This window comes from Martes martes (assembly GCF_963455335.1).
Source record: "Martes martes genome assembly, chromosome: 10".
NCBI classification, from domain to species: domain Eukaryota; kingdom Metazoa; phylum Chordata; class Mammalia; order Carnivora; family Mustelidae; genus Martes; species Martes martes.
Window position 1 is genome coordinate 107,216,286 of NC_137898.1, and position 24,500 is coordinate 107,240,785.

The 24,500-nt window shown below is 39.9% G+C and overlaps 2 protein-coding genes across 2 annotated transcripts in view; one reads left to right on the forward strand and one right to left on the reverse strand.

Annotated features, from left to right (window-relative positions):
* Positions 1-6,205: 6,205 nt before the first annotated feature.
* The window catches only part of SDHD (succinate dehydrogenase complex subunit D), a 69,941-nt gene continuing 51,646 nt past the window's right edge, over positions 6,206-24,500 (reverse strand). The window contains exon 6 of the transcript XR_013967595.1: positions 6,206-6,475. The gene's annotated coding sequence lies outside the window, so the exon portion shown is untranslated. The remainder of the gene's footprint in view (positions 6,476-24,500) is intronic.
* IL18 (interleukin 18) lies at positions 13,473-22,842 on the forward strand (the record flags this gene model as incomplete). The annotated part of the gene is made up of 5 exons (XM_080817483.1): positions 13,473-13,551; positions 14,368-14,379; positions 18,574-18,708; positions 19,453-19,586; positions 22,517-22,842. 5 exons carry the CDS (start codon positions 13,473-13,475, stop codon positions 22,736-22,738), a joined length of 582 nt encoding a protein of 193 aa, XP_080673609.1. The 3' UTR covers positions 22,739-22,842.

The following is a 24,500-nucleotide window of genomic DNA, read 5'->3' on the forward strand; positions in this document are numbered from 1 at the left end:
AGTGAATCTGATTAGTCATACGTTCATATAAATAAAACAGAAAGATAGCAACAACAAATTGCAAATAAGAAATTCCCCGTAGTGCTCCTACGTTGCTGTCAGTACGTTTCCAGCATGTAAGTGCTGTAACAGCAACATGCAGAAAAACACTATACGCACACCGTCTGCTCACTTTGCCTTGGGAAGTTCCAAAAGAGAAGCAAGCCAACGTGAGAGCTGTTCTCTTCTCCCTTCCCCTTTTTCTCTTCCCTTTTCCTTCTACACCTCTTCTCTCCTCTCTCAGAGTAACAGAATGTGCGTGTAGAGCAAATGAAAACTTCCACAGTTAGGGAACTCTGTTTTGCAAAAATAAAACTCATTTTTTTTTTCTGTCATAAAACAAGGCCCCCCGCTGAACCCAGGCTCGGTCAAGAGGCTGGGGCTCCTCCTGGGACACCCCATTCGCAGACGCTGACCTCGGCCATGCAATCCAATGCTCTGGTGACCTAGACTTTACAAAGCAATGACCCTGCACCTTACGCAACTTCTTTCGCCTCGTCTCTTTCTTCTCAACGCCTAGTGGGCCCCTGGGGCCATCTCACCTACCTTTTTTCTCACTTCCCTCCCCGCTGTCTTTTCCTCCCTACTTGTATTTAAGCCCCCACTAACAACCCTGAGAGGTAGCGTCCCTCCTCTCACTGCCCGGTTTCTCACTCTCAAGTGCGCGCATCCCTCCTGCCCCACCCCAAGCCCAGTTTACTACATGGCGTCGTGACCTTCCTCCTCAGCGAAAGCGCGGGAATGAAGATACCACGTTCCCGCACTCGAGTGCGCAGTCTCCACGGACTCCCAGCAGTCAGCGCGTGAGTCACGTGAATCACGTGACGTGCTGCGCAGGCTCCCGGCGCCCAGCCAAGAGTCTTCTGGCATTTCGCAGAGGGGTGGCTTTCTTCCTTTCATCTTCCGCTGTTCCCCTGGACTTGTTACCTCTGACACAAACATCTCTCCTTGCCTCCAAGTGTGTGGAGAAGTGGGGAAAAATCTGAGACTAGTCTCTCAGGAAAAAATAAGAATTGCCTAAACGAGGCTGGGTGGGGTGTGTCCCACCCGCTTGCAGTGTCCGTAAAGGAACACAAAATGGGACACCCGACACTACTACTCAAATAAAACTATAAATATTCCAGATGGCTTGTTTGAAGGAAGTTTGAAGGAAGCCAGAGTTCTCCTGACTCGCAACTTCCAGACCCAGACATCCATTCCTTCGCCTCTTTCTTCTCTGATGCAACCACACTTTAAGAATCACACCCTTCTGGGGACGCCTGGGTGGCTCAGTTGGTTAAGCAGCTGCCTTCGGCTCAGGTCATAATCCCAGGGTCCTGGGATCGAGTCCCACATCGGGCTCCTTGCTCAGCAGGGAGCCTGCCTCTGCCTGCCTCTCTGTCTGCCTGTGCTCACTCTCTCTGACAAATAAATAAATAAAATCTTAAAAAAAAAAAAAATCACACCCTTCTGGAAGATTCCCTTCCTGATGTCTATAGGTTTAGTCACCTTAATTGGCAGCTTTTAAAAAATACTTTCTAACATACATGGCTCACATACTTTGCAGTGCTTTCATGTGGTGACTTTGACCTGCAATTTCAGACATTCTAAGGCTAAGCACAGTTAGTTGATGTGGAAGGAAAAAAATATCACCTCATAAAACAAAGGTCAATAACATCGTCCATAAGTTTCAGGTACACACTCTTGCACCTTAGCAAACTACAGTCAACAAGGTTTTTTCCCTTTGGTTTATCTCTATGTTAGTTGACATAAAGACTTATGTGTGTATGTTTATTTTTTGGCTCCTTGTGAGAAAGTCATTTGTTTTAAATAAGTTCCCAGAAAATAGGTACTCAGTTTAATTTGATTTGTTAATATTGTGATATATAAATCAGTTAATGAGACTAGACTAAATAATTAGGGAATTATTACTGACAGTCTTTACAGGATCCCAGTCACTGTTTGAGGACTGATAACAATCTGTGTTGAAATTTTTACCATGTGTGTAAAATGAGGGGGAAAAGTAATGAGTTTTTCATAAAGCCATACCATCTGCTTGAAAGAATTGTCCTTTACTCTGGTATTATGTACTTCTTGATTTTTTTGGTGTTAAAGTGGTCATTCATGAAATAAAAATATAAATATTTTTAAGATATTTAATGCTCTTACTTGGCAAAATATAAAGTTGCCTACTCAGTGTTTATCTCTTCTGCATTACTATCATTATTGTCATTACTCTTTATAGTCCATTAAACCCAAAAGTCTGGGAAATACTGATCTATTCCTCTTCTATTCACATTGTATGATATCTAACGAGATAGTTATCTAGTTAGTAAAATATTTCAAGGAGAAATGATTCCACCTAACACATAAATGTTTACACCAGATTAAGAGAACACCAGAGACATTTTATTTTATTTTTAAAATGTTATCTCCATTGCATAAGCTAAATGAGTAAGAATAAGTGAGTGTGTGTGGAGAGTTATAGTTGTCTAGTGCTTTAAAATATTCAAAGGGTTATCTTCATCTCATTTAATCTTCACAAATAATCCTGTGAAGTAGGCAGGATATGAAGACATCTGAGTTGCTCTGTATCAAAAAAATGCTTATCCCCAAACTAAGAAATGGGTAAATTGTGCACTCTACATCTTTACAGTTGGAGAGAAATCATGGGGAATGGGCCATTTAAAATTAATTTGTCTGGTGCTCTGCTTCTGATCACTGTTGGACTCCATTTCATGCTTTCATACACTATAGTTGGAGGATGGAAATCTGTTAGTTCAATTTCAATCATGTGTGTATTCTTATCATATACTTCTTAAATGTGTGATTTTCTTCTTGCGGTAGTCTCTGCACCAAGCACCTTTGACCCACCACAGGCTTCCTTTGTAATCACTGCTGTGGATGTGATGTATTTATGACCTTATAAAATGAAAACCCTATTTTGTTAAAAAACAAAACACCCAACTAGCTACTTATGGAAGCATTTTGCTTCCTAATTCTGGAACCCCTCTGTTTCTATACAGGCTCTATACTGGCCAAAAAAAAAAAAAAAAAAAAAGGCAAAAACAGAAAGTCACTTTGCTAATTCCCTTGCTAGCAAGGTAACACAATTTAACACATGTTCAAGAAAAAATTGTCCAAGGAACTTTGTTTCTGCTAATTATTTTCAAGGCTGTAATATTTTACTCTGCTTTTTTACAGTTACATTTTAAGTGCTATTATTACATTATAAGGGTTATTCTAATAGGGCTGATTATTCAGCACTGCAAGATAAGGAAGAACTTTTGTGCTGAAGTGTAAATAGAAAGTCTCAAAACAGGGCACTTGGGTGGCGCAGTTGGTTAAGCAACTGCCTTCAGCTTGGGTCATGATCCTGGAGTCCTGGGATCAAGTCCCACATCGGGCTCCCTGCTAGGCAGGGAGTCTGCTTCTCCTGCTGGCCTCTCTCCTCTCATTCTCATTCTCTCTCTCTCTCAGATAAATAAATAAAATCTTAAAAAAAGAAAGAAAGTCTCAAAACAGAGAGAGATTAATGTGAGAAAAGATGCTTCTAAGTGACTAAGCAGGTGCTTTTTTAAAAGGGCTTGGAGGGCACCTGGGTGACTCAGTCGGTTAAACATCTGACTCTTGGTTTCAGCTCTCGTCATGATCTCACAGGTCGTGAGATCGAGCCCCCGACCTCCACCCCTGTTGGGCTCCCTGCTCAGTGGGGAGTTTGCTTGAGATTCTCTCCCTCTATCCCACCCATGCTCTCTCTCTCTAAAATGAGTAATTCTAAACAACAACAACATGCACAAAACTTTAAAAAAGGAGGAAGCTTGGAAGTACAGTACTTCTGAAAGAGGCACAAGCTTTGGGAGGGCCAGAACTCTAACTTTTACAGAAAAAATTATTTCATTAAAATAGTGATTTTACATTAAAAGTAGTACCCATATTCTCTGACATTACTGCAAGTTCTATTGCCCTAGGCAAGAGCCCACATTTGAAGGCGGGTTCAAGGCGTGCCAGAACAGTCTCCTCCCTCCACCTTCTTCCTCCTTTCTCTCAGTCGCTTGGTCTCCTCCCCCAGAGGCTTGGTCTCCTCCTAGATGGCTATTAGAACTGACAACCAGCTCGCTCTGTTTTCCAAAGCAGATTTCTGCTTTCCCAGCTGCCGGCTTCAGCTGCTGAAGCGACTGCCAACTTTCCCATCTCCACAGCCGCAAGAAAAGAAAGAGACCTCAAACTTTCCAGATCCTTTCCTCTCGTAGGAAACTGTCAAGCACAGGTAAGAAATATCATTCCTCTTTATTTGGAAATGAGGCATGGTTTAGAAGTAAGTAAGCTTAGAAAAGCGTTTGAGAGCAATTTCAGTCTTCTGACACCACTATGATGGGCAGGGAGTAACAATGTAGGGAACATAGCAAAGCCGGAGTGGAAACTTACTCTCTTTTAACCAACATTGGAGTGTATCACTTTTGAGCAAATGTTCTCAAACTGTTTGGTCTTGTGACCTCTTTCCACTCCTAAAAATTACTGAAGACCCTGAAAAAGTTTTGTTTCTCTAGGTTATTTACTGCAGTGCTGTCATTTACTATGTTAGAAATTAAAACTGAGAAAATTTTAAAATAGCGACATTTTCATTTATTTTAAAATAACAGTAAGCACATCATGGGTTAGCATAAATAGCATTTTAAATTATAGATAACTATATATTTTTAAAAATCTACTCTGAAGAGTGACATTGTTTTTCATTTTCATGAATCTCTTTATTATCTAGCTTAATAGAAGACAGCTGCATTTCTATCTGCTTTTGCATTCAATCTATGCGATATCACACAGAATGTAGCCTCTGGTAAACTGTACTGTACATTCATAAGACAATAAGGTGAAAAAGAAAAATTATATCTTGGAATTATTATGAAAATAGCTTTGACCCCATGAGCCCCTTAAGAATCACTGCTTTAAAAAAAGTAGGGGTGCCTCGGTGGCTCAGTTAAGCATCTGCCTTCAGCTCAGGTCATGATCTCAGGGTTCTAGGATCCAGACCTGCATCAGGCTCCCTGCCCAGTTGGGGGGCTCCCTGCTCAACTGGGAGTGTGCTTTCCATCTCCCTCTGCCCCTTCCCCTTGAGGGGAATATAAATAAATAAAATATAAAATATAAATAAATAAAATCATAAAATAAAATAAAACAAAACAATAAAATAAGCAAGCTCCTCTTCAAAGGGAGTCTTCACTCTGAATCCATGATTCTAAAAGCAAACAAAAAATTTTGCCAGAGATTGATAATCTTAATGGAATCTGCATCAACACCCTTAGCCGGGCTATAGTTGTACAAAATTATAGCATTTCCCAGGAGAATTTTATTTCATAAGAAGGAAAGGGTTGAATAAATATCTCTATTTTGAAATACGAATAACAAAAATTAGGACCTCCTTAAACTCCTCTTTTCTTTTTGCCTACATCCAGCTTTTTAAAGTTCTATTAAATCTTCCTCCACAATATCTTTTTTAACCTGGCTTGTTCATAATATCCCTACATGAATATTAGGAATTCTTATGTGAATTCCTACATGAATTCTTACAGTAGTGTCATAGCCTGTCTCTATCTTTTTCATAATGCACTTGCCCACTCAGTAATCTGTGTTCCTATTATCTGCGAGATTAAATTCACATTCTTCAGGGATGCCTGGCTGGCTCAGTCAGAAAAACATGCAACTCTTGATCTGGGGGTCCTGAGTTTGAGCCCCACATTGGGTATAGAGATTTCTAAGAAAAATAAAAGTGCTTTAAATAGATAGATAAATAAATAAATTCACGTTCTTCCAGTGCCTTCCAAAGCCCTCTCTAACCCCACCCTACACTGAGTTCAACTGCAGTCCAAAAAATGGCTCCACTCAGTCCATCCTTCACCACAACATTGTTTTAATGGTCACATAAATGTTCTTCCATCTCCTTTTCCATCCATTCAAATCTTAAACATTCTTTAAGGTTAAATTCAACTCTCATTTTCACACAAGGCCATTCCATCTACATCAGTTCCCTTTTGGCTGTTTGCTCTGAGTCTGGATGTAGCCGTTGATTACATATACCCTTTTATCATTAACTGCCTAAATTTTTGCCTAGGTCTTCTTCCATCCTACCTCTGCCACACGCACATGCCTATATACATAAAATGGCAACATTTTCTCTCTCTCTTTTTTTAAATGACAACATTTTCAAGAATAAAATGATTTCTAGAACTGAATAGTTAGGTTTTGATCTTACTGTTATCAAGATGACTGTGGGAGTGCCTGGGTGGTTCAGTTGGTTAAGCATCTGCCTTCAGCTCAGGTCATGATGCCGGAGTCCTGGGGTCCTGTCATCCAGCCAGTGCCGCTTGCTCGGGCTCCATGCTCAGCAGGGAGTCTGCTTCTCCCTCTGCCCCTCACCCCACTCATGCTCCCTCTCTCTTTCAAAATAAATAAATAAAACCTTGAAAAAAAAAGATGACAACATACGTGATTTTAGGGAATTAGGTAATATGCTTTCTCATTACATCTCATGCCTATGCCACAGAATTGTAATTCCACAGCAAGGATAAACATGATTGCTTTTCAAATTTAAGACAATTTTACTTTCAATCTAATTGTATGTTTTTTAACTCTACAACTTAACAATGCTGGCTATATAATATTCAATCAATACATGTTGTGTTAGAATTAGGAGGAAGTGGTTACGAGGATATTTGCCACATATAAATGGTTCTATCCTTGCAGCCTTATCTAGAATCTAGAATTACAGAATGCTGCAGCTGGTTAAGACTTGAAAAATTAACCATTCAACTTCTTCTGTTGAAATGAGGAAACTGAGACCCTCAAAATTAAGTGACTTCCCCAGGCAAGACTGCAAACCTTGTGGCCTAATTTCCATTGTGATTTTCTATCATTCACTAGCCTTTGGCTAGTTTTCCAGGTCTTTATAACTAAAATGGTTTTTGTTTCAAAGAACCAATTGCCACTGCATATTCCTGGGAAGATGCTTCTGAGGTAGTCTATAACTTTAAAAGAAGAAAAACTCAATAATCTGAGAATTTTAGATGAAATACTCAAAGCATCTTTATCTAATGGGAACTATAATTTTCATAGACCAGAGTTAAGAAAGCAAAGGAACATGGATGACGAAACAAGAGGAAAATTAAGGGGAGGAATGAAAAGAGGCACAACCCTTGTAATCATAGATGTATTGAGATCTGACAAAAAGAGTGGTAAGAAAATAAACACATGAAATAAGAAAGCACTACAGAAAAAAAAAGAAAGAGGGAGCTTATTGGAGAGGTTACTCTATTTTGTAAATTTTTTTTTTAAATATTGGAGAAGTTACTCTAATTTTAAAATATGTTTCAGGGGCGCCTGGGTGGCTCAGTGGGTTAAGCATCTGACTCTTCTTTTTGGTTCAGGTCATGATCTCAGGGTTGTGCGATCCAGCCCCGCATACAGTTCCTCCCTCAGCTAGAGATCTGCTTGGGATTCTCTCCCGTTCCCTCTCCCTCCTCCTCTGCCCCTCTCCCCATACCCTCTCTGTCCTTTTCTTTTTCTCTCTCTCTCTCAAATAAATAAATAAAATCTTTTAAAAAATAAAATATGTTTCAGATTTTCCTTCTCCTTCTCATTGGCTTTCAGATGGAGTGAAGGTTTTAAGACAGAAAAAATTCTACCAGTCCCTTTACACACTGTTGTCATGGCAACAGAGTTTATCATAGCAAACATTTATTCATTTAACATTTATTGAGCTCTTCATGTGCGTAAACTTCTTCTGGGTGTTGAAGATTTAAGAAAAAAAGGACAATTCATCATAAAGAAACTCAGATGGAAGCTGGGCAGACCTATTTGTAATCAAAATAATCTTATTCAGCATAGTAAGAGCTATTTGAGAAGGGGTAGGTAGAGGGGGGGCACTGAGGAGAGAATGATTAGGTAGAAATAGAGGAGTCAGGGAGGCTTCCCTAGAGAAAATGTCGAGTGGGGACTTAAAAGATGAAGAATGAAGGGTTTAGCAGGCAACAAAAGCAGGGAAGTTATGGTCTGGCAGGAGAAATGACACTGACAACAGTATGTAGTCCGGGAATGTCTCAAAGCAAGAAAACCAAGTCAAGGAGTATTAAAATAGAAGATACTGGAAGTGATGAGGGCTGGATTTAAAACAGTGCTGGTGGGCAATCAGAACGGCTAAAATTAACAAGTCAGGAAACAACAGATGTTCCGCAAGGATGCGGAAAAAGGGGAACACTTTCATACAGCTGGTGGGAATGCAAGCTGCTACAGTCATTCAGGAAACAGTATGGAGGTTCCTCAAGTTAAAAATAGAGCTACCGTAGGACCCAGCAATTGTAGTACTGGGTATTTACCCCAAAGATACAAATGTAGTGATCCAAAGGGGCACCTGCACCCCAATGTTTATAGCAACAATGTCCACAATAGCCAAAGTATGGAAAGGGCTGAGATGCCCATTGACAGATGAATGGATAAAGAAGATGTGGTTCATATATACAATGGAATATTACTCAGCCATCCCCACCCCAAAAAAAAGGAATTTTACCATTTGTAATGACACAGATGGAACTAGAGGGTATTATACTAAGTGAAATAAATCAAACAAAGAGACAATTATCATATGATTTCATTCATATGCAAAATTTAAGAAACAAAACAGGATCACAGGGGAAGGAAGGAAAAATAAAATAAGACGAAATCAGAGAGAGAGAAAAACCACAAGAGACTTAACTCTAGGAAACAACTGAGGGCTGCTGGAGGGGAGGTGGTTGGGGGGATGGGGTAACTGGGTGATGGGCTTTAAGGACGGCACATGATGTAAGGAGCACTGGGTGTTATATGCAACTGATGAGTCACTGAACTCTACCTCTGAAACTAATACTATATGTTAACTAATTGAATTTAAATTTAAAAAAAAGAACTTGATTAGTCAGTAAAACTAATTTAAAAAAAACAGTGCTGGTGGAGAAGGAGAGAAGATATCAAATTCTAAAGATATTTCTGAGTTATAATCTACAATATTTATGAGGTAGTTTAGACAAAGGAATGGAGGACTCCTGGGTTTCCATTTGGGACAGGGTACTTGGGCATGTTTTGGAAAGTAATCCGTTAATATATCCTGCACTTGGACTGTGGGTCTGGAGCCAGAAACTGAAATTTGCAAGTTGGGGGGACACCTCCCCCCCAACTAGCTACCACCCTCTCTCTATGCTTCAGAGCCAGACTCCCTAAAAGAATACTTTGTATTTGCTGTCTTACCTCACATCCCATCCTGCCCCACCCCTTCTGCCCTAGATCTTTGTCAGCGTGCCTCTGCTCCCTCCACATTCCCCACTTCTACCACTTAACTTCTTAACAGCCAAATACAGTGAGCAAGTGTGAGCCCATCAGCTTCTGATCTCAAGCAGCTCTTCTTTAAAGCTCCTTCCTCCCTTGCCTTCTATGACACTTCTCTCCGATATTTGCAAAACTGAACACATTTTCTACTCAAGCCTGTCAGTCTCTTTTTTCTTAGTTATAATGAGGTAACCACTCAACAAACTACCCAAGCCAGCAACTTTGAAGTCATCCACAGTTCCTCCTTCCATTTGACCTATAACCAATCAGCTAAAAAATCCTGTGGGTAAATATCCTTTCATCCCCACAGAAACTACCTTAGTTTACAGCTTCATCAACTGGTACTGTAACTGTTAAAATTACTTCTGAGGTGGTTTTCTGCCTTCTGTCCAGTCTTGCCCATAGAATCCATCCTCTACACCGCTGCCAGGGAGAGCTCTTTAAAACATAAATTTGACACGTCTTTCTCCTACTTAAAGGAAGTCAGTATTTTTTTTTTTCCAGAAGAACAGTTCAAATTCTTTAGCCTATTTAAGCAAGGCTTTTTTTTTTTTTTAAAGATTATTTATTTATTTATTTGACAGAGATTACAAGTAGGCAGAGAGGCAGGCAGAGAGAGAGGAAGGTAAGCAGGCTCCCCGCTGAGCAGAGAGCCCGATGCGGGGCTCGATCCCAGGACCCTGGGATCATGACCTGAGCCGAAGGCAAAGGCTTAACCCACTGAGCCACTCAGGCACCCCAAGAAAGGCCTTTATAATCTGACTCTTCTTTGGGAGCTTTTGTCAAACTGAACTACACAGCAAGTTGCATTTTATGTGAATTGAACTAGGCGTAATCAACTCATACAATATAAAAATAATACTCTTACTTTACAGGCAAAATGAAAATATGTCAAGTCCTCCAAATTAGTTTATCTAGAATGACACGATTTCAGAGCTGGTAGGTTAAGTAAGTTGTGAACTGTTAACACTCTTGCACACCTAAGTGTCTCTTATACCTGACAGAATTAGCTACTTCCAAGTCAATATTATGTAAGCTAGGCTATTCTTTAAATATCCCAGAAGTTCTTGAGACGTACTGGTTACTGTGACACTGTTTTTTAAATGTTCACTATTCCTGGGGCGCCTGGGTGGCTCAGTCGGTTAAGCGTCTGCCTGTGACTTGGGTCATGGTCCCATGGTCCTGGGATGGCTCCCCATGTCAGACTCCCTGCTCAGCGGGGAGCCTGCTGCTCTCTCTGCCCATCTCCCCCACTTGTGCTTTCCCTCTCTCTCTCTCTGTCTGAAATAAATAAATAAAATCTTAAAAAAAATGTTCACTACTCTCATAATTTTAAATATTTTTATATCTGATAGTAATGCTATCAAAGTGCTGAGGAGTATTGTTACTGCTTGTGCTGAGAAGCACCTCCAGATAAATAAGTTGGAAAAACAGGTGCAAGAAAACAATGGTAAAAGGGCCAAAGTACAATCATGATAGAATGTGTGGAGAGAGCACTATGCAAAGCATTATTTAAAATGCTGAGAAAGTTGAAACAAAGAAAGAAAGCAAGAATACACCTTGGTTGTTGTAGATTTGTGTACTCCAAGGATATCTCTTTACATATATTTCTATTTATTCCCAGGGAAAATTTAATCTTGAACTTTGAGATCTTCAAAAATGCTTTTCTTCTTGTAAAATGGGGCTGCATTTGCATTAACTACAGTAAAAGGCTCCAAATAAGCCATGTTCTCTCAGAATTCCCTGCTTGCTGGCTTTTGCTCACATGGTTCCCTCTTTGTGAAAGCTCTTCCCCTGGCCTTGAAAATGCCTGTCTCTCTTATAAGCCAACACAATTATCACATCCCCTAAGAAGTCTTCCTCAACACTGCCAGGCAGACAGAGGATCTCTTATCAATCCAGCTCTTATAGCATTCATACTGTTTTGCAATTGTTTATATATTTGTCTTTCACCAGACTCTGTGTAATTGGAGGGTAGGTATTATGTTTTGTCAGCTTTCCAGCTCCATTACTGCCACACGGTGCATGCTCGATAATTAACTGATGATTTCAAATATTGTGTAATATTATTTTTAAGGTAACAGTGTCCTCTAAATCTATTCACTCATTGACTGAATACTGCCTTTAGTAAACATAAGTAATTTCATCCAATTCCTGCATGTACTACTTAGTACTTCTCAGGTAAATCATTTTCCAAAAATATGAGGGCGTTACATAATATTAAAGTTTGTAGAGAAGATCACCTAGCCATTATTTCATATGCTTGTATATTATATATCTGTATAAATTTGATAACTATCCACATTTGTATGTGTATAAAGATAGATTAATATAATATAATTATATAATAGATTAACATAATATAATTAATATAGATTAAACTGATGAATAGCCACCAACCAACAAGTGTCTTGGGTTAACTTAATTTGGATTAAGTTTTTTAACTGAGTTTTAATTTCCTGCTTCCTCTACCATATATATCTGGCCTCAGCCGACTATGCCAGAAAAATATTCGAGCCAGTATACTACCTAGGAGCTTCGACTTAAATACCCCTATAAATACCAATGACAACTGTGACCCAAGCACCTGCCTTAGAGTTAGAGCCCCAACCATAACTACCCTCAAGAACCCAAAGTACTGCTGAACTCTGGAGTAGAGCCTCTTAATCATTTCTGTGCTGCGGACCCTCATGGACAATCCGAAGTTTATGGACCCCTTCTCAAAATAATGTTTTTACATGCATAACATTAAATACTTAAGATTATAAAGAAAACCTATTATATCAAAATGGGGTTATCAAAAAAGTAGCAAATTTTGATATAGTATATGTGTGCTTCTTTATTAACACATAAATCACAAAATCTACTGGTAGGACAAATAACTTCTGTCTATTTCAAAATAGAAAGGAGTTTAAACCCTATTTCAAGATCTCAAGATAATACAATAGGAAATATGTATTTCTATTAGTGACATTACAGGTATTGCTATTAATACGTTTGTTCCCTACACCATAATGGAAGGAACTGCTAAATTTCCGTTAGAAGTTGGTGAAAATAAATATGTAATTTTTTCACATCCACGTTAAGAAATTTCCCAGATAGAGAATCCTTGCTTCATAGACACAGGTCTGGAAGGATACACACTATACTGAGTGGGGTGCAGTAGGGTGGGGCGGAGGAGAAGAGCAAAAAGAAGTTTTAACATTTTCAAATTCTAAATTATTTGTTGTTTTTTACAGAAATACTATATATTTATGTATTACTTGTGTAAAAAGCACAGTATAACCCAAACTCCAGGTCGAAAGCTACTGCTGCATAAGGAGGAAGAGGGCCACCAGATGCCAAGCCCTTCAGCCTCCTCCCACCACGACCCCCACCACCCTGCCCTCACTGCCAGGAGGAAACACCATTTTTGTCATTGTCTCACTTTTAGCACTTTGACAGTGAAGTCACAAACCTTCAATCTCCCATGCACATAAACCCATTGGTTGAAAGACAGAGACAGAGCCAATCCACAGTTAAATGATAGGCATCCTGTGTTTATATTGATAATATATTCCCCCAAGATACTAGGACAATATTTCAGTTCAGTAGTGGACCACCTTTCTACCCTTTATAACTCTGTTTTATGAGAAGATGCTTTCTAGATTCCAAATATCTTGATGGTTTGCAAGAGAACATCTGAACCTGTGGGGGCACCTGGGTGGCTCAGTCGGTTGAGCCTCTGCCTTCGGCTCAGGTCATGATCTCAGGATCCTGGGATCAAGCCCCGTGTCGGGCTCTCTGCTCAGCAGGGAGCCTGCTTCCCCTGCCCTCTCTCTCTGCCTGCCTCTCTGCCTACTTGTGATCTCTCTCTCTCTCTGTCAAATAAATAATTTTTTAAAAAAAATCTTTAAAAAAAAAGAACATCTGAACATGTGTATCATAAGCCAAAGACCCGAGCATTTATTAAATGTCCAAAGTGTTCATCGGCGTACTAGGTGATACACTGACTTTTGAATTTGGAGTAGTATGAGGCAGTAAGTAGTAAAGGGTTCATTTTGTGTAAATGGAACAACCACTACCTTTTCACAGATGATGCTTTGCTTTCATTAGGAATAAAGATGGCTACTAACCCAGTAGAAGACAACTGCATCAACTTTGTGGGAATGAAATTTATTGACAATACACTTTACTTTGTAGGTAAGTCTAAAGCCATAGGCCAAATAAGGGTTCAGATAAATGTATGCAGCTAGAAAAGATGTATGAGGTGAACTATTAAGTGCTTCTTTTTCTGTCACCAAATTCCATTGTAATACTAATGACCCTCTTCTCTGGAAAGAAAAACAATGGGCTTCTAGAAATTAGCCACAATATGTCCCACATTCTAGCACCTCATCCTACCACATGTCCTGGCTCTTTAGTTAACAGTAGCCAATTCATAAGGTGGCTTCAGGTGCACATCATGAAAATCCCACAAAATTGGACACATTCAGGGAATATAATTTCCCAAAACAAACTGGCAAATCATATAAGAAATACCTTACATCTAGAGTTCTGTGAGTGAGTTATACCATTTTATGTAAATATATTTGAAATATAAAAACAGATTCTAATGGTTAATCTTTGATGGGCATTTTGGTTTCACTTGAAAGGCTGGCTTCATTTTAAAGCTTCATAGAAAGTCCCTAGGTGACTTTCCACTTAAACAACAAACTTAAGAGTAAATCTATCATTTTATAAAACTTCCTTTTAACTGAAAATCTGAATTTATAAACCCTGCATATAGGTCTTATATCTAATTTACCTGAGAACACACTAAGTCTAATGAGCTTCATTTTACGGGACCTTTGGGATGATTATATAATATCACTTGTGGAGGCCCACAAAGGCCATCACTGGTAAAATAGTGGTGAAATATTGGGGAGTGACAGGAGAGTAATGAAATGGTAGGGTAAAAGATATTCTGAATTGAAATATAGAATTTAACATATTTTGTTTCTCTTTTTTCTCCTTTAGCTGAAAATGACGGTAAAGTATAAATTTGTTTCTCTATCTTTGTAAAGTAACTACTTTAGAAAGCATCTCTCAGACACATCCATATCATCACTCTCAGCTGAGAGAAACTGATACAGTTTCAGTATATTTGAGAGGCGAATCTTCCCACAGAGGAATGTAGGCTCCATAGCATTGCCTTGGAGTAAAGATGACCATAAGGGATACAAAGAAGAACTTCCCCCAAAATATGCTGCTTTCTACATCTTAGGAAATTCTCTAGCTCTTAGAATCTACAAAGTAGACTTCACCTGTTATACAGATCCTGAGATTAGTAGGAAGTTATGAATTTTCTGGAGGAAAAAGGGATTGAAGAAGAGAATTGTCCAAAATCATGAGAATCCTCCTTATTCAACCCTCTTTCTCAGAAATGCTTTGGGAAGAAAACTTGGAGGCTCCCAGGGGGCAGAGAATTCTGGAAATAGAGAGATGGGGAAGGGTAGAGCAAGCAGAACTGTGAGGCTGAGTCATTGAGTCTTATTAAGATGTGGATGCACCCACTCCTTGTCCTGGCATTCAGGTAAGATCATACCCATGTCTGGCCTGTGATCCTCCAACATACTCCCAGATTATAAAAGCCCTTTAGTTTCTCATGCTTTTCCTTAAAAATATCACTTTTCCCATTCTTAAGGTGACCCTTACCGGACTAGAAATAGAAGACAGCTTCTTTTTTGGAAAAAAAAAAAAATGCTGTTTTTTTTCATGTTTCTTTTCTTCCCCCAGCTTTATTGGGATATAATTGACATATAACTCGTCATGTTTCTTAAAGACTCCCCTACTCTCCTTTTACATATTGGTATCTGTATCCCAGGCACTAGGTTAAGCAGTAGGTTACAATGGTGAACAAAACATGGTTCCTATGGGAAGAAGCAGGCACATCAAAAAGGCAATTGGAATATGGTATATCGAGTTTACAAAGGCATAGGATGCTATGGGAACACACAGAAGGGGCACCTAATTCACTCCAATAGATTCTGGGAGGGAGACTTTGAAGGAGGGACAGATTTGAAGAGTGATTCGGAGTTAGCCAGAGAAAGTATTCGAGGCAGGAAGAAGACCACATGCAAAGGCCAAGATATGAAAGGAAGCATGGCACCTATGGGGAATAAAAGTAACTTAGAATGGGAGTAGGGGAATGGAGTGAGAAGAATGATAAATAGGGTGCAGATAAAGAAGGTTCTCTTATTCCAAGATAGGGAATTTGGATCTTATCTTTGGGATAATGGGGACTCATTAAGCACAATTTATATGATCTGGAATACAGAGTAGTTTGCCATTAAATAAGAGATCCAAAAATACAGTAACTGAATAAGATAGAAAATGCTTCTGTCAAACACAAGTCCAAGTCGGTAGTTCAGGTTATTCTGGCATCCCTAAGCTGTTGAACTCACTCACATACTTGAAAGGCATTATCACACTTCCTGGGTTCATATCCCAGCTGGCAAGAAAGGGTTCAAAGTAGGAGGAAGACAGCCCCGTTTCCTTTAAAGGCTCTACTTGGAAGTCATACACATCAATTGTACTCATTCCATCCATTAGAATCTAGTCATGTGGCCACACCAACTTTGAGGAAATCTGAAAATATGATCTTTATTCTGGGCAGCTGTGTGCCTCATTAAAATTCAGAGATAATGGGATCATCTCTCTGAATTTTAACTTTAATTAAAAGTGAGTTATAATTGCTTCTGGCTTCAGTATAAAGAGTTGAGGTGTGGACCGAAAGGGGGGATGCCAATTACGAGGCTACTGTTGCAGTCTCTGTAAGAAATGATGGTGACATGAATTAAGTAGGCACAGTGGGTCAGTGAAGAGCAGTGGAGCGATTTTAGAAATACTTGGAAGAATCGACAGGACATGATTGGGGCTAGATTTAGACAGAGATGGAGAGAAAGAAGAAATGATGGCTCCATTTTTTCACCTAGGCAATTTGTACCATTCCACTAAATAGGAAACACAAAAGGAAGAGCAGGGTACAGAGGTATATGGAGCAAAGAGGAAGACATAAATTTAGTTTTGGATCTTATCTGTGGGACATCCTAGTGGAAATGTCCAGGAGACCCTCGGACATACGGTTCAGAGCTCAGGATGAAAATCTGGGCTGGTTATATAGATGTAGGAGGCTTATGCATAGAAATGGCATCTGGAGCTTCAAGAATAAAAAGACAAATCAGAGGAAATGTGTAGAGGGAAAAAGTAAAAGCCAAGGACTAAACTCTGAGGAAATACCTACATTTAAAGGATGCAGTAGAAAAAAAATAGTAATAATCTGGGAGTATGTTAGAGGATCACAGGCCAGACATGGGTATGATCCTACCTGAATGCCAGGTAAAGTAAAGAACAGAGCAGAGTAACCAAAGAGGAAGGAGAAAAACCAAGAGAATGCCACAGAATCCCAGGAGAGCCTTTCAAGCTAGAGGTCATGGGCACCCTGCTGGATTTTGTAGCCTTGAAAACCAATGGCTGGAAAGTCTGTATTACATTCAGCAACAGGGAATTAGGTGACCTCCTCGAAAGCAGTTTGATGGAGAAATGGAGGCAGAGGGCAGAAATGGGTGGCTCAGTGGGTTAAGTGTCAGACTGGCTCAGGTCATGATCCCAGGGTCCTGGGATGGAGCCCTGTGTGGGGCTCCCTGATCAGCCAGGAGTCTACCTCTCCCTGTCCATCTGCCTCTCACCCAGCTCATGTTCTCTCTTGCTCTATCTCAAATAAATAAATAAAATCTTTAAAAAAAAAAAAAAAAGAAAAAGAAATGGAGGCAGACTGTAATTAGTGGAAGAGCAAATGCAAGGAAGTGATACAGACAACTCTTGCCAGAAGCATGACTATTAAAAGGAGAGAGATGTGTGGCCAGCTGCACACACAGCTACATTCCAGAGGGAATATTGTTGATAGAGAAATTTTAAATCTCAAAGTGAAAAGAGCTTTATGTTTTTCTTATTATAAAAATAATACGCTTATTATAAATAATTTTTAGGCAATGACGCAAAGAACAATAAGAAAAATAAAACCATGAAAATAACCCAGAAATAATCATTGCTACCATTTTGATCCAATAGTCCCATACATCTTTCAGTACATGTTATACTATACCTAAGCTGCTTTTTCTAATTTAAGCACACATGCACATCTCTCCATGGCAGTGAATAATTACAATTATATTCAATTCGTGATCTTCCATAGTAAGGGCCTCTCAAAATGTTCTTGATTAATCCCCAATTGGCGGCATTTAAATTGTTTCCAGTTTGTTGCTATTATTAACAATGCTCCTACAAGTATTTGGGTACTGGAATATTTACGCATTTGCCTGATTGTTTCTTTAGAATAAGATCCAGGAAGTCAAAGGGCTGGGTTGGTAGAAGACAGAGGATGATTGGTAAATCAAGATTTCAGTAGAAGACACATATGGAGCACAGAAGGGGTCAGCCCTGGACACCAGAAGGGGCACTTTTTCCATATTTTCCCTTGGGACAAGAAGGGTAGTGGAAATAACTGGGAGTGCCACAGTTACACTCTTAAGTGGAGTGGCAGGAAATCGTCTGCTGAAGTGAAAGCAGAGGTGACGGTGTAGAGAGCCTTAGGAGACAGGAGAAGATTGGGAATTTAGGTCTGGACTACAGAAGAGCTCTGAGCTGGAACAGAAAGGAAGTATTGACAGTCGGTGAATTTGTGACGACAGCAATTTGTACATGTGTGTAATTGTTCACTGGCAAAGCTCGGCAGCCAGGTTTGGGGTTTTGTAGTTGGAGGACAAATAAATTCTGGATTTAAGATCCTGGCAAAAGGGTAGGTAAAATGATGAGCCATGAGGTCCAGGCTGCATAGAGAAGAAAGGCAAGACAGGAAGAGGTTAGACAGGGAGAACATGTAAGAGGCAGAGGGACTCTGAAGTAGAGGAAAAGCTTAAGAAAGCTAAAGGGATGGGAGATTGTGGTTAGAAAATAGGATATTTGACTATAAGACTGTAGAGGAAGTGTAGTTCGGGGTGATAACAAGAACCGGGGGGTGCTCTTGGAAGTGGGTTAGAAAACACCGTGCAACGTTGCCCTAGCTGCTTCTGTATCAGAAGATTACGATGAGTAGCTATTGAAAACTGAAACATATAGTATGCTTATTTGTAAATTTAGAGGGGAAAAAACATATTTTTAAATGAAATTTAATGTGCATTGTAGACAACCTGGAATCAGATTACTTTGGCAAGCTTGAACCTAGACTCTCCATCATACGAAATTTGAACGACCAAGTTCTCTTCGTTAATGAGGGCAATCAACCAGTGTTTGAGGATATGCCTGATTCTGACTGTACAGGTATTATTTTTTTAATACATATTTGTAACATAAAAGTGATAAGCTACTTCTTTCCATTCCATTTAACTACCTCTGTTTTAGGAGCAGTAATAATTTCATTCACAGGAAACTTAATAGGGTATTCCACATTTTTTTTGGCTGGGGTGAAAAATTGATGCAATAAAGATATTGTTAAGGGTCATGCTGTGAGCCTACATGTGGATCACCAATCCCTTCACTGTAATTGCATTAACTATATAGGATCTCTACATGGACCCTTGGTACCTGCTGCTTATAGCTGAAATTGCTGATGGCATTTTCAAAACTCAAAATTAAAAATAAATACACAAGCATTTCAAGTTCAGTCTGTCTTACACCAGAAATTTAGAGTGCCTTAAGAAGGGAATCAGTTCACTGGGACTTCCGAGGTCTGAATTCCAAATATCAGAGTTGAGGCAGAGTTGAAACAGTGGAGGTGTACTTTTGAAAAAAACTAAATTTTTACCTTAAAGTATTTTTTAAAATGTTCTATTTAGCATTTGAAAGTTAAAAACAATCTTTTAATGGACTCAAAGTATCTGTACAACCCTCAAAAAGTTGCATTTTGTTATAATACATACTGTGAATGTGTTTTAAAGTTAACTGGCTGAATCTCAGAGTAATGATAATGGGTCTGTTAAGGTTTAGCCTTAGGCTAACTTCCATAAATACTGATTTGCAAAACTTCTTCTAACTAGTGTTCTCATTTATTAATGTTTGTTTCAGAAAATGCATCCCATACCGTGTTTATCATTTATATGTATAAAGATAGCCTCACCAGAGGTCTGGCGGTAACCATCTCTGTGAAGTGTGAGAGAATGTCTACTCTGTCCTGTAAGAACAAAACTATTTCCTTTAAGGTAAGACTGACTTGTTTGAGTCATATTTGTGTGCAAAATTTTAAAACCCCAATACCCTCAGTCCAAACTTTTATCTAGAACAAGAATAGCAAGACGCAGAGAAGCCTTAAAATGGATAGTTAACTAATAATTGTCAGACTCTCTAACTTACTGCAATCACATCATGGTTTTTCTGAGCCTGCTGTACGGAGGAACGGGCACAAGACTTGTTTCAGAACCCGGGTCTTCTGAATAATCAATCTATAGATAAAGTAAGAATATAGAGTACAGACATGAATTATCAATGTATATTAAAGAATGGCTTGGGGCGCCTGGGTGGCTCAATGGGTTAAGCCTCTGCCTTCGGCTCAGGTCGTGATCTCAGGGTTCTGGGATCGAGCCCCACATCGGGCTCTCTGCTCAGCGGGGAGCCTGCTTCCCCCTCTCTCTCTGCCTGCCTCTCTGCCTACTTGTGATATCTCTCTGTGACAAATAAATAAATAAAATCTTTAAACCCATTCTCTTCAAAAAAGAAAAAAAAAAAAAGAACGGCTTGTGGGGTGCCTGGGTGACTCCGTTGTTAAGTGTCTGCCTTTGGCTCAGGTCATGATCCCAGCATCCTGGGATAGAGCCTGCATCAGGATCCCTGCTCAGTGGGAAGCCTGCCTCTCCCTCTCTACTCCCCCTGCTTGTGTCCCTTCTTTCACTGTCTGTCTGTCTGTCTCTCTCTCTGTCAAATAAATAAATAAAATCTTAAAAAAGAAAGAAAGAAAGAAAGAATTTCACCTTAAAAAAAAAAAAAAGAATGGCTTGTGACTTTCCACAATGAGTCCTGCCACACAGAATGAAGCTGTCCTTCTGTAAGCCTTCTACTTTGTAAATTATGATGATATTTTAATCCTTAATTATTTTGTTCCTGCTTCTTAGCCTAAATCTTGGCTATATCCTTCAGCTTTCAATCGATATATGTTATTTTCTTATTTATTTTTAAGTAAATAAATAAATTTTAACATGGGACTTGAACTCACAACCCTGAGATCAAGACTCAAGCAGAGATCAAGAGTCAGATGCTTAAACAACTGAGCCACCCAGGCGTCCCATTTATGTATGTTATTTTTAAGTTCTCTCAGACTTACTAGTGCACTTGGGAGAGGATCAAACTAACAGATGTTACATCAAGCTTACCTTCCCCTGGGTTCAGATTCAACTCCTCCTGATGTAAAGAATACCTTAGGCCATTGGAGTAGTCAAGTTTTGCCAGGTAGGGCTTTCCAAATTGAGAGTTCCCCAAAGTCACTGGGATTGTTTCCACATCCATTTGTTGTGCACCTTCCCTATGAGAGCTGTGAGTAGTCAACACTAAAGCCAAGGAGAGCTACTGCCCCAAGATTTCCTTGCCTCTGTTCTGGAATAGGGCACTGAACTAGTTAGAGTTCACCTAGTCTACCTATCCACCCCTCCACCTTCAACTATAACTTTCCACACTAGGTTTGAACTAAAAGGTTTATCTCTCTCTAGTATTTCTACAGCTTTTGAAGTGTTAGCTAAGGATGATTTATCACTTATACGTTAGACTTTAGCTTAGTCTAACCCCCAGGTTAGGTCTCCCTAAATTCTGATCTATCATGGACAGCTGCAGATGAGCTGGGGTGAGCTAGTTTGTATTGTCATCAGTTAAGGACTCTCACTGGTTGACAAAGGACAAAGGTCAAGAGTTAGAACTATAAATTCCACAACTGATTGAGAAGTTTGGAGGTACCCCCGCCCAGATTCTTTCAGGCATCTTGGGAGGATGCTGGAATGCTATTTTGGGTCTGGAGGTCTCTCCATCAGTCCTTAGGATAATGGTTAGGAAAATTAGGAAAAGGTTAGGAAAATTAAGCTCAAAATGTCTGCTAGCTCTGGGATTAATACGGAAAGAAACTTGGGTGGTCCTTACATTTTCTAGTCCATCCTGAAAAGTAGGTATGATGTACTCATAGGAAAAGTGCAGGCCATACTGTCAGTTGAGTGACCAGCAGGATTATAGTTTCAAGTAATCTAGCTATCCTTGAGAAAACCCTCTGTTGTTACTGAAGGATATAGGAATCAGCATTTGGTTCAGGGCAAAGCCCAGCCAATTTCAGGATAGAAATTCAGGACTACGGCAGGACTAGAGTACTTGGCAGAGAAAAAGTGCTGTCTAAGCCAATAAGCAGGCGTAGACTGGAACACAGGACGTAACCCTAGTACAGTTCGGTCTCAGGCTCCACGGAAGAAAGGAAGCTGAGATGCCGCCACTTTCTGCCTCTCTCACGTTTGGCTCAGAAACAAGAGCTAGCCTCTGCCTAGGGGCGGAGGTCGTCAATGTCGTTAGCTGTGAATGGCAGAAGAAGACAGGAAGTCACCATAGCCCAAATAGCTGGTCTCTGCTGGAATTCTACTTCCTCTTGACCAGATATGGACTCCACTGGGGGAGAGGAGAAAAAGAAGCTCTCCGATGGGTAAATTGTGAGAAACCTCAGGCCTAAACCTGAATGTGCCTTCCATGGTGGGAAAAGCCAGAGTAAGCAGGGAGAGTAGATAGATTAGGAATTAAGAGGAAACGAGATCAGTATTCTTACTCTGAAAGGTTTGTTTAACTTTTGAGAATAAAGACTTCTTTAGCTCTGTGCAGTAATATACTTCAAAATAAACCACACATACTCAAATTGTTCATGTCCTTAAAAAATTAAATAATATTTTTGGGGCACCTGGGTGGCTCAGTGGGTTAAGACTATGCCTTCGACTCAGGGCATGATCTCAGGGTCCTGGGATCGAGCCCCACATCGGGCTCTCTGCTCCGCAGGGAGCCTGCTTCCCACCCACCCCCCGCCTCTCTCTGCCTGCTTTTCTGCCTACTTGTGATCTCTCTCTGTCAAATAAATAAATTAAATCTTTTTAAAAAATTAAATATTTTTTTTTCTCTACAGGAAATGAGACCTCCAGACAGTATCAACGACGAAGGGAATGACATCATATTCTTTCAGAGAAGTGTTCCAGGACATGACGATAAGATACAATTTGAGTCTTCATTGTACCAAGGACACTTTCTAGCTTGTAAAAGAGAGAGAGAGCTTTTCAAACTCATTTTGAAAGAAAAGGATGGAAGTGGGGACAAATCCGTTATGTTCACTGTTCAAAACCCATCCTAGATATTAAAATCGCAGTTTGAATTTTCTGACTTTTTGTCTTTCAGAAAGGTTGTAAGACTTTGAGCCTGTACTTGTAGTAATGAAATAAAGTGAATAATGGTCTCAAGACATACCACTAAGAAATGAATAAGAAGGGGCACCTGGGTAGCTCAGTTGGGTGAGTGCCCGGCCCTTGATTTCGGCTCCAGGCAAGATCTGTTGTGGGATGGAGCCCCCCACCTTGCATCTGGCTGCACACTCAGCACGGGGTCTGCTTGAGAATTTTCTCTCTCCCTCTGCCTCTGCCCCTCCCACTGCTTGCATACTTTCTCCCTCACTCCCTCCCTCTCTCTCTCAAACAAATAAAATCCTTAAAAAAACTAGTAAGAAGATTTCACAAAATTGAATTAACTCCTCCTTATCCAGGTTAATAAAATATTTGCATAATATTAAAAGAATGCATAGTTTCAAAACACATTCTACATCCTTAGGTGCAACACAGATGACACTCAACAGAAGTGCTTTCAATCTTTTGGGTTACTGTCCTAATGATAAATAGATGCTGATAGTTGAACTTTCTAATGTTTTAAGAATATCATTAAAACCAACAAGACTTTGTAGAGACCACTTCACTTGACTCACTTCTGCATTTCTTCCAGAGTCAGATTGATCCTGAATCCAGCAACATATAACAAAGCATTATACACTCTGATCCAGTGGCATTCAGCCCAGGAATGTAAAGATCATTTAATATCATAAAATGAACTTATGTAATATACCATATTAATAGAATAAAAGAGGGGCACCTGGGTGGCTCAGTTGGTTAAGTGTCTGCCTTCAGCTCAGGTCATGATCAGGATCCAGGGATTGAGTCCCACATCGGGCTCCCTGCTCAGTGAGGAGCTTGCTTCTTCCTCTCCCTTTGCCATTCCCCCTGCTTGTGTTCTCTCTGTCTCTCTCTCATTCTGTCAAATGTATAAATAAAATCTTTTTAAAAAATAGAATAAAGGGGGGTGCCTGAGTGGCTCAGTGGGGTGCCTGGGTGGCTCAGTGGGTTAAAGCCTCTGCCTTCGGCTAAGGTCATGATCCCAGGGTCCTGGGATCGAGCCCTGCATCGGGCTGTCTGCTCAGTGGGGAGCCTCATTCCTCTCTCTTTCTCTCTGCCTGCCTCTCTGCCTACTTGTGATAAATAAATAAAATCTTTAAAAAAAATAGAATAAAGGATAAAACCACACAGTCATCTCAATAGATGCAGAAAAAGCATTTGACAAAATCCAATTCATAAAAATTCTCAAGAAACTTTAAAAAGAAGATAACTTCTTCAATGTGAAAAAGGACATCTATGAGGGATGCCTGGGTGGCTCAATCAGTTAAGTGTCTCCTTCAGCTCAGGTCATGATCCCAGGACCCTGGGATCGAGGCCCACGTTGGGCTCCCTGCTCAGGAGGGAAGCTGCTTCTCTCTCTCCCCCTTGCTCATGCTCTCTCTCACTATCTCTCTCTCTCTCAAATAAATAAATAAAATCTTTAAAATAAAAAAAAAGCACACCTATGAAAAATCTACAGCTGACATCATACTTTTTAAAAACTTCTATATAATTAACATACAGTGTTATATTAGTTTCAGGTATACAACATAGTGATTCAACAATTCCATATACTACTCAGTGCTCTTCACTGTAAGTGTATTCTTTATCCCCATCACCTATTCCACCCATCCCCCCACCCTTGTCCCTTTGGTCACCACCACTTTGTTCTCTGTACTTTAGAGTCTGAACTTTTTT